At 41.8% G+C, this 12,648-nt stretch overlaps 1 protein-coding gene across 2 annotated transcripts in view; it reads right to left on the reverse strand.

The window, feature by feature from the left end:
* MYO3A (myosin IIIA) overlaps window positions 1-12,648 on the reverse strand; it is a 229,809-nt gene that overhangs the window by 174,864 nt on the left and 42,297 nt on the right. For both annotated transcript variants that reach the window (XM_017347628.3, XM_070056118.1), the window contains exons 5-6: window positions 2,847-2,951; window positions 2,183-2,282 (exon numbers count right to left, since the gene is read on the reverse strand). In XM_017347628.3, the coding sequence (XP_017203117.3) occupies window positions 2,183-2,282; window positions 2,847-2,951 (205 nt within the window). The remainder of the gene's footprint in view (window positions 1-2,182; window positions 2,283-2,846; window positions 2,952-12,648) is intronic.

Raw genomic sequence — 12,648 nt, forward strand, 5'->3', positions numbered from 1 at the left:
TCAAAGCCCTCATTTCATTAGCTCTCCAACTTGTGACTACTTTATAATAATGTCACATAAAAAGGTCACCTTATTATCTAAATGCATGTTTTTAATGTAGTTTGATTTGAAGGATACCCCGGGTAGTTACAGCGCTCAGAGCTGTTGGTTTACCAACTTTCTCTTTATCAAATATTTACTTATACCTGTTTTAATAATTTTCAATCTCAGTCATGTTTATCATCCCACCTTTTAGAGCCAGGGAATTAGAAGATGTCAAGTTGACGTTCAAGTTCTCATTTGGTCTGTTTTGGAGCAGAGCCAATACTGTTTTCTGAGAGGGAATAACTGCCCTGCTGCCAGAGCATTGAAAAGTACTTTTTTTTAATTTCAAGAAGTCCATGTTAGCACCTTAACCCAGTCAGACAAGCAAATACCTGGCTCTGAGCTCACAGAGCAACGAATGGCTACCCCAGTTACTAATCAGGTATTCACCGTCAGCATCACTGCGGCTCAACAGTTCTAAAAAGCTCAGGTGGTGAAAACAACGCAGCTGAGGTGTTCAAACCATGTGCCAATTCTCCAGCCCTCGCAGATGTTCTATCCGTCCTTGGGCAAAGCCAAACACTAGAGAGCTGTACGAGGGCTCTTCAAAACAGGTTCACGGAAAATGCAATTATGGTGGATTTCAATTTTTTTGCATCAAAGGAAATATATCTTTTATTTCGATTTTTCTACAAACTTTTTGAAATCCTTCCATGTATCTGGATATTAAAAAAAAATTTCTTTTCTTTTTTTTTTTTTTTTTTTTTGACAGGCAGAGTGGACAGTGAGAGAGAGAGATAGAGAGAAAGGTCTTCCTTTGCCGTTGGTTCACCCTCCAATGGCTGCCGCGGCCGGCGTGCTGCGGCCGGCGCACCGCGCTGATCCGATGGCAGGAGCCAAGAGCCAGGTGCTTTTCCTGGTCTCCCATGGGGTGCAGGGCCCAAGCACCTGGGCCGTCCTCCACTGCACTCCCTGGCCACAGCAGAGGGCTGGCCTGGAAGAGGGGCGACCGGGACAGAATCCGGCGCCCCGACCGGGACTAGAACCCGGTGTGCTGGCGCCGCTAGGCGGAGGATTAGCCAAAAAAATAATTTCTAAAATCAATCAACGAACCTTCCCTTAGCATCAGTTTCTGAAATGAAAACTAAAGAATGACTTGTCCACTCAGCCACAGTCAATGAATTGCTATACCCAAAGCATTAAATCTACCTAAATAAACTCAGACAGTGCCACTTCTCAAAGACCCTGTCTGTCCATCAGTCTCTATCTATAGAAACCAGAGAATGATAACACTGGGTGGAAAATGCAAAAACAACACACAAGACAGATACAGAGAAGCACCTCACCTAGCTGTAGAGCAAGAGAAGGCCAGAGCCAACTGACCCAAGCCCTGAGATATCCTGGAAAACTCCCACGGACTTAGTGTTGGAGGGATCCAAGGACAGAAGGCACAGAGAGCACCACCTCTAGGAGACAATAAGTGCTACAACAAAGAATAGTGCTATCAGCTAGGGTGCTTTTTGTAACACAAGGACCTACACCGGCATAGTAAGTACAGAAATGTAGCAGCTCACGTGACAAAAGACCCAGAGATGGTGCGAGCGCCAAAGCTGACGGACTTAGCGGTTCACGCATGTACTCAAGGACCCCCTGGAGCTGTCTTTCTCTGAGTGGCCTTTCCACTCAGGACAGGTTCAGCATCACAAGGAGACACATAGGGCCCCAAGGAAGAAAAAGCCCATCTTTCCTGGTGTCTCCATCCTTGGAGGGAGCAAACGACTCTCGAAGATTTCCGCTCACTTATCAAAACTCTGATTTGGACAAGTGCTCACTCTGAAAGCAATAGCTAACCAGGGCCACGGGAACACCACTAGTGGTTTAGAGCCGTGACTTGGGATGGTGTCCATTCGAGAAGGTCAATTACTCATGCCACATTAGTGTTATATGGGCACATGTTAGCTGATATGGAAGAAGTCACTCTTCTGAGAATCTCTCATTTGGTGAATTAGCTCTGCATTTGAATGGAACACAGATTTTTCTCTATTTTCAATGCTTACCATTTTTCTCTATTTGAATGCAAGGAAGTGGGAAAATGATCAAATTGTATAATACTAAGTAGTTATGCAGTTCAAGTTCATGCATTTTAAACAAAACTTACCAAAATCGACTAGTTTAACCCCTCCTTCTGTGGTCAGTAGAATGTTATTTCCTTTTACATCACGGTGGATGGTTTTGTTCTTATGCAAATGCTGAAGTCCCTAGAAGGTGAGGAATACACAATGACTCTTAAAGCATCAGACAAAAAATATTTTTCAGATGATGCATTTGTACAAAATAAATAGGAAACACCATTAGCCACGTGAAATTAGCATTCAAACACTCTTACTTGTTTCACATTGAATTAGTCATATCAAAGTGTATCATTTTCACTTTGGATTAAATACAAATTCACAAAACCACAGCATGCTCCTTAGCTTTTACCAAATATTTTATTTAAAAATGTATTGATCCCAATAGAAGAAACCATTCTATATACTTAAGAAAATGATAAATAAAAGCCTAACTAACAGTAAAAAGTCCACATTTTCTGCTTTCATTGCTATTACAATCTCAGAAATACAGAGCAGAATTCAGCATCCTGTTGATACAAAGAGAATAGATTCCTAATGGGAGAAAAGGAAGTGGCTATGCTACACATCTCAGATTTCGCATTTACTCTTGTGTCAATAAATACATATTAGTGCTATTTTTCTAAAAAGGGACCCGTATTTTCTATTTGACTAGCCTCATAATTAACGCACAAACAAGTGAGATGGCCTTACCATGAGTGCCTCATGTAAAATATACGCAATGACAGGCTCGCTCAGCCTCTCCCCTCGCTTCAGGAGTCCTTTCACAAGATCAGTCACTGACCCTCCGCTGCACAGCTGGGAAAGAACATTCAAGGTAGACGTTACAATGGACAACGCTTGAAGTCTTTGGTATAAAAGGTCTTCCCAAGAAATTGTTTCAATTTTCTGTTTCGAACAATTAATCTTTTGCTTTTTATGGTTTCATAAATGAAATGAAGACATAAACTTGTACCTGCTTGCAGTTAATTATAGTCACATAGTTTTTAAATGAATTGCATTTTAGAAGAGGATTTGAAGAAGCATGGTCTTGATTTCTAGCTTCGGGAACACAAGTAATTATTCCAAAATTGGGAACCAAAGCTTAAAGCTTTATGGATCTCTGACAGTTTATTTACTAGCATAATGGAGTCCATGACCTCAGTACATAGCTATTCCTAGATACACGTGCATTAATTTTGAAATGTGCCTCTTCCTTTTTGACAAAATCTCAGAGTGTATTAAAGATTACCAATAATATTTTGGAACACTCTTTCAAATACCATGTTTTCTGAGCTTTTTAGCATCCTCTTCCTCACCCCCTAAAAGCAAGAAGACTTTACATAGAACACAAAGTGGAAGGATCACAGTTATGGGAGTTGTTCACATCTGGGTTCTCCAAAGTCAGGTAGCATTAAGTCCCACGAGAAACCCTCCAAGGAGCTGCAGGTTTGCAGAACAGAGAAACACCAATGTGAGCAGAGAATGTAAGCTGGGTAAGTGGCCCTGGACCAAAAGAAAGTTCCAATGAGGCTTTGACTCCACGAGTCCTTGATTCTCTGAGGCCTGATCCTTGGCCTTGGCTTTCAGGCTTGCCCTCCTCCTAGGGCTCCTGACTGTGGTCTCTCTCCTCTCTGAGCCATCAGACTTTCTTTCCCACTTGCTGCTGGCACCTACTAGTTCCTGAGAACTAAAGCAGTCATCAGTTCTTGGCCCTCTTCTAACTCAAGGCAGAAAACACAGGTGACAGCATGTATGTTCTTGGCATCCTAGTTTGAAATACGGAATAAGCTTTTTCTAATAGGGTAATTAGATTTCACGGGATAACTGAACTCCTCTGGTACACTGTGGATTAGATAATAATTAGCTAGAAGTAGGGAGCACCTACTTTGTGTTTGGTACATTTTTAATCCATTTATATGAGTCACTGTGAAACCTTGCTCCTCTTTGAAGTAGTATTTTTTTTTATTTGACAGATAGACTTAGGCAGTGAGAGAGAGAGAGACCGTGAGAAAGGTCTTTCTTCCATTGGTTCACTCCCCAAATGGCCGCCATAGCCGGCGCTGCACCGATCCGAAGCCAGGAGCCAGGTGCTTCCTCCTGGTCTCCCATGAGGGTGCAGGGCCCAAGGACTTGGGCCATCTTCCACTGCCCTCCCGGGCCACAGCAGAGAGCTGGACTGGAAGAGGAGGAACCGGGACTAGAACCCAGTGCCCATATGGGATGCAGGCGCCGCAGGCAGAGGATTAGCCAAGTGAACCATGGTGCCAGCCCCTCTTTGAGGTAGTATTATCGCTACCACACTAAAGATGAGGAAACCAAGGCACATTTATAACTGGTGTCTTTCTACAAAGAAAACTGCTTTCCTCCTATAAGGATACACGTACAGCCCAGCATTCCAACATCCCCATTTCTTTCTGTATCAGAGGGCCACTCTTTTCACTGCGTAAATGAGTATTGCCGTCTTGAAACAGAACCCAAGGCCAGAAACCAAGGCCTCTACTGAGGCCTAGCATCGGGGCTCCCAAGTCACTCACAGTTGACTGAAAAGAAATTGGGGTTCTTTCAAAGACAAGCCACTGACTTAAAAGAACCTAAATTTTATCTTATCTCGTCTCATCTTATCTTATCTTATCTCATCTTATCTTATCTTATCTTAAAGGCAGAGTTAGAGAGAGAGAGAGAGAGAGAGAGCAAGCTTCTACCTGCTGTCAGCCCCAAATGACCTCAATGGCCACGGCTGGGCCAGGACAAAGCCAGGAGATAGGAGCTTCTGTGGGTTCTCTCACATGGATGCAGGGGCTCAAGCACTTGGGCCATCTTCCATTGTTTTCCCAGGCACATCAGCAGGGAGCTGGATTGGAAGTGGAGTAGCCAGGACTCGAACTGGTTCCCATATGGATGGATGCCTACACTGCAGGTGGTGGCTGAACCTGTACACTACCCTAATGCCAGCCCCAGAGCCTAAGTTTTAGAACTAATTTTAAAATTCCTAAAAATCACTGCAGAGAGAATACATTCCTTTTCCTGTTTCTGCAAAGTGTGGCCTCTCTTTGGCTACACTTTCTACAGACGACTGACTGGTCAATGAAAGAGTCGAGAGCAAAACAAATTTCAGAGTCATATGGGGTTGCACATTCTTTTGTCAATGCTGTGTTAATGGTGATTCTTTAGTGTCCCACTGAATAGGGGAAACATTGTCTGTCTGTCTACTTACTAATGAAAAGACAAATGAGTTCCTTCCAGTTTGGGGCAATTACAAGTAAAACCACTGCAAACATTTACATATAGGTTTTAGCAGAAATAGAAGTTTTCATTTCTCTTAGGTAAACAGCTAAGGGTGAAAACTGCTACATCTTAGGGGTCCTACATCTACTGTCTCTGCTTCTACATAAGTGTTTCCCACAGGGGCCGCACCATCCTACATTCCCACGAGCAGTGTGTGAAAATTCCCATGGCTCCACATCATCCTACCAGCATTTGATTTACTGTAAGGTGATTTTTAAAAAGCCATTCTAAATGATAGTGGTATCTCACTGTGGTTTGAATGCGAAATTTTCTAAGGACTAAAGATGATGTTGTGGTTTTAATGTGGATTTTCCTATAGACTAATGGTGTTAACTATTTTTCATGTACTTACTGGCCATCTGTATCTATTCTTTGGTGAAATGTCCACATTTTTTGTTCTTTTTTAATTGGTTGCTTTCTTATTACTGAGTTTTGAGAGTGTTTATATATTCTGATACAAGTCCTTTATTGGGTTGATGTTTCAAAAATACTTCCTCTAAGTCTGTGGCTTGCCTTTATTTTAAGTGTATTTTGAAGAACAATGTATCATCTTAAAAAAATTTTGTGGAATATTCCCTTTGTGTCATATCTAATAAATCTTTGTCTAATCCAAGGTCATCAAAATTTCCTCCTGTAATTTATTAAGTTTTACAGTTTTTTAGTTTTAAACACAGGTAGGCCTGTGATCCAGTTTGTCCATGGTGTGAGGGATGGGATGCACATGATTGTCCAATTGTAGCAAATTTTCTTGAATCACAAGGTCCGAAAAACAGAAGATAAACACTGAATTAAGATTAAAGTCTAGTTACCGTCACCAAGAAAATGAGAATTCAAAATATATATTGCTAAGTTAAAGAGGTAATGTGAAAAGCATAAAAACTGTACTTCTACAATTATATTCTGGAAAAGGGGAAACTGCTGACAGTGAAAAAATCAGTGGTTGCATTGGATTTGGGGTAGGGAGCAGAGCATAGGGGATTTTTATTTATTTTTCTGATTTTTATTTATTTCATAGAGAGAAAGAGAGAATCTTCCATCCACTGGTTCACTCCCCAGGGCTGGAGCAGGCTGAAGCCAGGGACCAGGGACTCTTAACCCATTCCCTTACATGGGAGGCAGGGACCCAAGATCTTGAGCCATCACCTGCTGCCTCCCAGGGTGCAGGAAACTGATATCAAGCATGGAGCTGGGACCTGGCTCCAGGCACTCCAAATAGGAAGGGGGTGTCTCAAGTGGTGTCTTAACCGCTGAGCCAAAAGTCCACCCCACAGAGAAATTCTAGGGCAGAGAAACTAGTCTGTATAATGTAGCAATGGTGGATTTACACATTTGTCCAAAGCCATAAAAACACAATAGCAACAGTGAGCCCTAATGTAAACTATGGGCTTTGGCGAACCATAATGCATGATTATTGGTTCATTAACTGCAACAAATGTACAACACTACTGCAAGGAGGTAGTCACAAGTGAAACAGGGGTGGGATGGGGGAATAGGTTGACTGAGCTATCTGTAGTTTCTACTCAATTTTTCTGTAAATCTCACTTTTTAAAAAATAAAGTTTATACTCTCTAAAAACCTATTTGTCAGTGTCAAGAATATACAAAAAGGACCTGAAATAAAAATGAAGGTGCATACAACATTAATCCAAGTCAGTACAAACAAAGGTCCTCTATAGTATGCTCTCAGAATGATCTGATTATTCTACTCATGGATGAATTTTTTACCTAACATATATTTACATAAGTGAGGTTCTAACACTCAAATATTCTATTTTAAAAGGTTTTATTTCCTTTCATTTATTTGAAAGGCAGAGATAGGAAGGGAAATGGAGACAGGCTGACTGAGATCTTCCATCTGCTGGTTTGCTCCTCAAATGCCTGCGATCTGCAGGGATGGGCTGGCCTGAGGTCGGAAGCCTGAAATTCAGTCCAGATCTCCCATGTGGGTGGCAGGGACCCAAGTTCTTGATCTGTCACTGCTGCCTCCAAGGGTGCCTATTAGCAGGAAATGGGAGTCAGGAGTGGAGTTTGGACTCGAACTCAAATATTTCCGGAGCCAGTACTGTGGCATAGTGGGTAAAGCTGCCACCTGGCAGTGCTGACATCCCATAAGGACACTGGTTCGAGTCTTGGCTGCTCCACTTCCGATTTAACTCTCTACTATGGCCTGGGAAAGCAACAGAAGATGGCTCAGGTCCTTGGGCCCCTGCACCCATATGGGAGACCTGGAAGAAACTCCTGGCTCCTGGCTTCAAATCAGCCCAGCTCAGGCCATTGCAGTCATTTGGGGAATGAAACAGTAGATCGAAGAACCAATCTCAATCTCTCTCTCTCTCTCTCTCTCTCTCTCTCTTCCTTTTTGTAACTCTGCCTTCCAAATAAATCAATCTTAAAGAAAAAAAAAAAAAAAAAAGGTCCGGTGCCCTGGCTCACTTGGTTAATCCTCAGCCTGTGGTGCCAGCATCCCATATGGGTGCTGCGTTCTAGTCCCGGTTGCTCTTCCAGTCCAGCTCTCTGCTGTGGTCAGGGAGGGCAGTGGAGGATGGCCCAAGTCCTTGGGCCCTGCACCCGCATGGGAGACCAGGAGGAAGCACCTGGCTCCTGGCTTCAGATCAGCGTGATGCGCCGGTCGTAGCAGCTATTTGGGGAGTGAACCAATGGAAGGAAGACCTTTCTCACTGTCTCGCTCTCACTGTCTATAACTCTACCTGTCCCCCCCAAAAAACAGACATTTCAGCATGAGAAGCAAGCATGCCAACTGGCATCTAAACTGCTGCACCCAAGACCTGCCATGCAGAAAATATTCTTTTTATGATACTTGTATAGTGCAAGTGTCCTTCCTAATAGTACTTTTCGTTAAGGGAATTGGTTTTAGAAGAATCACGATTTATTTCTTTCTATTCAGTAAATCTTCATGGACTTGATAGCACAGGCAAATGGCCAAGAAGGTGTGTCATACAATGACAGCTGCTGCCACCAGGCATCTTCAAAGACAGTCAGTCTGTTGCTGTGGGGGATGGGGGGTGGGGAACTATGCCCAGCGAGGAGATGTTTCTTCTGCCAGGGGCTGAGGGCTGCTGCTGCCAGCATGTAGAGGCCAGGGTTGCTGCTACAAATCCTCAAGTGCAGAGGAAAGCTCCAGCAGAGACCCATTCGGGGCAAATTGTCAGCAATGTCCCTCCGTGGAGGGGCCAGCAGCAATGACCTGGCTTGTAGGTTATCCCTGCAGTTCATTATGTGAAAATGAAAGAATTCTGAGCCAAGTACTGCAGAGCTTCACAGAGCTAGCTACTGGTAATGCTGAGCTGGAAGAGAAACAAAACAGAGCGGTTGGGATCCGCTGTCATGCAGGCCGGCATTTTCCTCCAGGTTGCTTTGCTGCATTTACTTTGGGTGCGGCGTGTTCAGCCACACAGAAGCGTGGGGTGGCGGAGGGACAGATAATCCAAATGGGAATGTGTTCTTCCTCCATGCTCACTGGTTTTTCTTTGTTGGGTGGGACTCCAAAGAAAGGCTTTTCTCCAAACTGAGATAATATTTTGTGAACTTCACAAGATAGTGATTTAGTCATTTTCCTACGAAGACTTAGGCTAACTAGATTTTTTTTTTCACAACCAATACATCTATTTCAGCCAAAGCAGGATTGTATTATTATTATTATTTTAAGCAGTGACGCTGGACTCTAATCTGACAGGAGCCACGGAGCTGGCTCCTGAAGCAGGAGGCACAGCCTCAGGACGGGTGGTGCGGGGAAATGGGGTTTCCAATGATGCAAGGATGGAGACGCTGTCTTTAGAGAGAAAGATCAATTAAAGTCGCACTGAGGGTGAGGGGAAAGACGCGAAGGCCCATTCTCCAAGAACCCTGTGAAAAGTGTGATTTCATAATCCTCTAGGTTACAGATATAAGCAGGCTACACAGAAAAAAATTACAGGGAGACATTTTCAGGGAATAAAATAGCAGCAAGAAACCACAGTAACAGACCGCACACATCAAAATTACTAACCACAGTTATGAACAGTAAGGGTATCTTAAAGGGATGACTACACTCACTTAGCTGAACACATAAATACAGAAACCTAAAGCAAGCAACCTGTCTCCACCACATTTACATTTTGTTGCTTGAATTTCACCTGACAAATTTCCTTAAGAAGCTATTAGTTACATGAGCAATTCAAATAAGATGGCCATTTTCTACATATGATCTCTAATTGACTTAAGTTCTAATTTATATTGCCTATCTCCTACAAATAAAGTACAATCTTAGGAGCCATATAACATCATTCATATTCCCAATAAGCCCAAGCCATTTCCTTTTTCAAGATAAAATCTGCATTGAAAAACAAACAAAATCATTAAATATACTTAGCATATGAATTGTATGGAATAAGTTATGAAAGTCAGGTGTATTGAAATTTTACTTATAGATGACACAGTATATTTGAAAATATCAGAAGCCTGATTTCCTCTGTGCTTTCTACTCTGTTAGCTACATATTAGGAAAGGTGACTCACAAATTAGAAACCAGAAATTGGAGAGCAAAAAAACCCTCAAAAACATAACAAATTTCAAAGAGATCGCAACAACTGAAATTAGAGACAGATGCTTGATTCTGTGTCCTGCAACCACAAGGGCTCCCTTGTGTAGGGTTTTGGCTAGAGGCCTGCTTCCCCTCTGGAATAAGCAGTGACGTGCACCTATTTTGTTAAGAACACATATCCACGATTTTAAAAATACTCCTGGCTCAGTGTAAATCTAGACTCTTGCCCTTCAAAGCTACAAAATCCACATTTTATATGACCAATTCACATGTTTCATTCATTTGTTAATTTACGCTGAGCAAAAAATACCCCCCAATTATTTTAATTACTAAGATACTAGTAACAAATCACAAATGGCCTTTTTTTTGTGTTCTTTTTTTCCCTATTGAATGTGCATTGGTTTGTCTGCTTGATAGTGGTTGCATCTACTGTTAGGAGGCATCAAGGGTGGGGCCCTAGGTATTCCTTGCCTGGGAGGAATCAAGTTCTTAAGGATCCTCTTCCTCCATCCTGCATCACCTTCCTGCACCTGTCCCATGTGGAGAATGTTTTTTTCTGAGTGTTGTCTAAGCAGGACACATGCCTTAACGTTCAGAAGAGAAAGGGTTTTCTGAATGAAATTTCAAGAAGAGAAGCTAAAGTGGAAAAGAAATGGGAGGAGAGGATGAGCACAACAAACACAAAAATTATAAAACAGGCTGTAGGCACTGAATATGAACACACTACACACTACTCTTTTGTGGCTGAGAATCTTCCTAAAGAACCTCCAAGCATGATCACAGACTCTATAATTGCTCATGTAGAATTGGCAAAATCTCAAATACAGTCTTGGATACAATGTATGCACAGCAAAATGCCTTTACTATATAAAGAAAAGTAATAAGATAATGTTAAACCTTAAGTGTGAATTTGTTTTTAATGAATACAAATGATTAAAATATATATAATGAAATGCAAGGATTCTTGAATTAGGCAATAGATCATTAAAAATGAAAATGAATGTACATTTTCCTTTTAAAAGAATTGCAAGTGGGTGAATACATTATGTCACACTCAGCCTTTGGGTTTTTAAATCACCAAGATAGACTAAAAATGGAATTTATAATAAGAGCCTGAAGAACCCTTGTGCATAGCTCTGCAACACAATGCTAAAACAGACCCTTAATGTTCCTTAATCAAACAAAATTGAAGTACAATTTTCCTAACCAAGAACTACACTAATTAAATGACAGCACAGCACTAAAAATGAATTCTCTACCCTGACTGCCATCAAACATGAAAGAAATGAAACTTAAATCAAAAGGGATAATATTCTATAAACACAGCATTGCTGCTCACTTCCAAACAGAGCCTTCATAAGTTCTCTGAATATCTTTACTATGCTGGGAAAAAACAGAACATTTTTTACTCTAGTTTCTGATAAAGAACTGCTATTTTTGTAGTGAGAACTTCTAACATTTGCTGTTCTTCCATTGTGTTTTGCTTCCTTAAGGACGTTCTAAGGCCTCAGCTTAGTCTGGCAATATTCTGTGTGAAGCTACAGAGGCAGAAACATTCACTTTTTAATTCTCAATCTGGTTCATTTTATGTACATACTAGCAACATTCATGTTTGACTCTTTTGGTGCACACTGATTTAACGCAAATATCTACAAGAGAAACTTCTGAATCATATGTCAGGTGTAACATTACAGAACACTGCTACACATTTCTCTTGCCATAAGCAATACTGTAAGAGTTCAATTTGGCCAACAATCTCATTAATTTTTAATTTTACCCATTTAAGTAGATATATAATAGTATATATTATTGGCTTTAATTTCTCCAAAGACTAAACATATCACATTGTTGTAAATTGTAAATTTTGCTTATGTATTTAAAAAATTTGTAAAATTCTACTTATATTGAAGGCAGAGACAGACAAACTGACAGATGGTGGCTTTCCATCTGCTAGTTCATTGCCCAAATCCCTACATCAGCCAAGGATAGACCAGGCTGAAGCCAAGAGATGGGAACTCATTCTGAGTCTTCACTGTGAGAGGCAGGGATCCATGAATTTGAGCCATCACTTGTTGCTTTCCAGTGTCTGCATTTGCAAGAAGCTGGAATCAGGAGCTGAAAGTGCAGGCATTCCACTAAGGCATAGAAGCACATTCCCAAGACCAAGGCCTCCAGAGGAGATACCAACAAGTGTTTCCCCAGATGTGTAAAAATAAGCATAGAGGAGGAGGCAAGATGGCGGAATAGGAAGGGAGCACATTGATAGTCCGGGGAGAGACAGTTTAATAAAAGTTGAGATACTGCAGGTTCAAGGAAGAGTAGGGGAAGAAACAGCAGAAGAAACTCTTCCAGAATGCGTGATTCACAGTGGACCTGCGTGGAGAGCGTGGGAGCCCACAGTTCGGGACACCAGCGGCAGAATCAACACACCAGCGCTGGAACGCGAGGTGAGCCGAACCTCAGTAACCCGAGACACTGGCAGGCAAGTGGAAAGAGGAGAATAGAGGGAATGACCCCCGGTGGGGGGGGGGGGGGAGTTCACCAGGCTAACTAGAAGGGAATGGCGAGATATAGCCCAGGTACTAAGAGAGAAAAACTTCCAGCCCAGAATATTATATCCTGCAAAGCTATCATTTGTGAATGAAGGTAAAATAAAGACTTTTCATAGCAAACAGAAATTGAAAGAATT

Source organism: Oryctolagus cuniculus, chromosome 13 (genome assembly GCF_964237555.1).
Source record: "Oryctolagus cuniculus chromosome 13, mOryCun1.1, whole genome shotgun sequence".
Classification (NCBI taxonomy): domain Eukaryota; kingdom Metazoa; phylum Chordata; class Mammalia; order Lagomorpha; family Leporidae; genus Oryctolagus; species Oryctolagus cuniculus.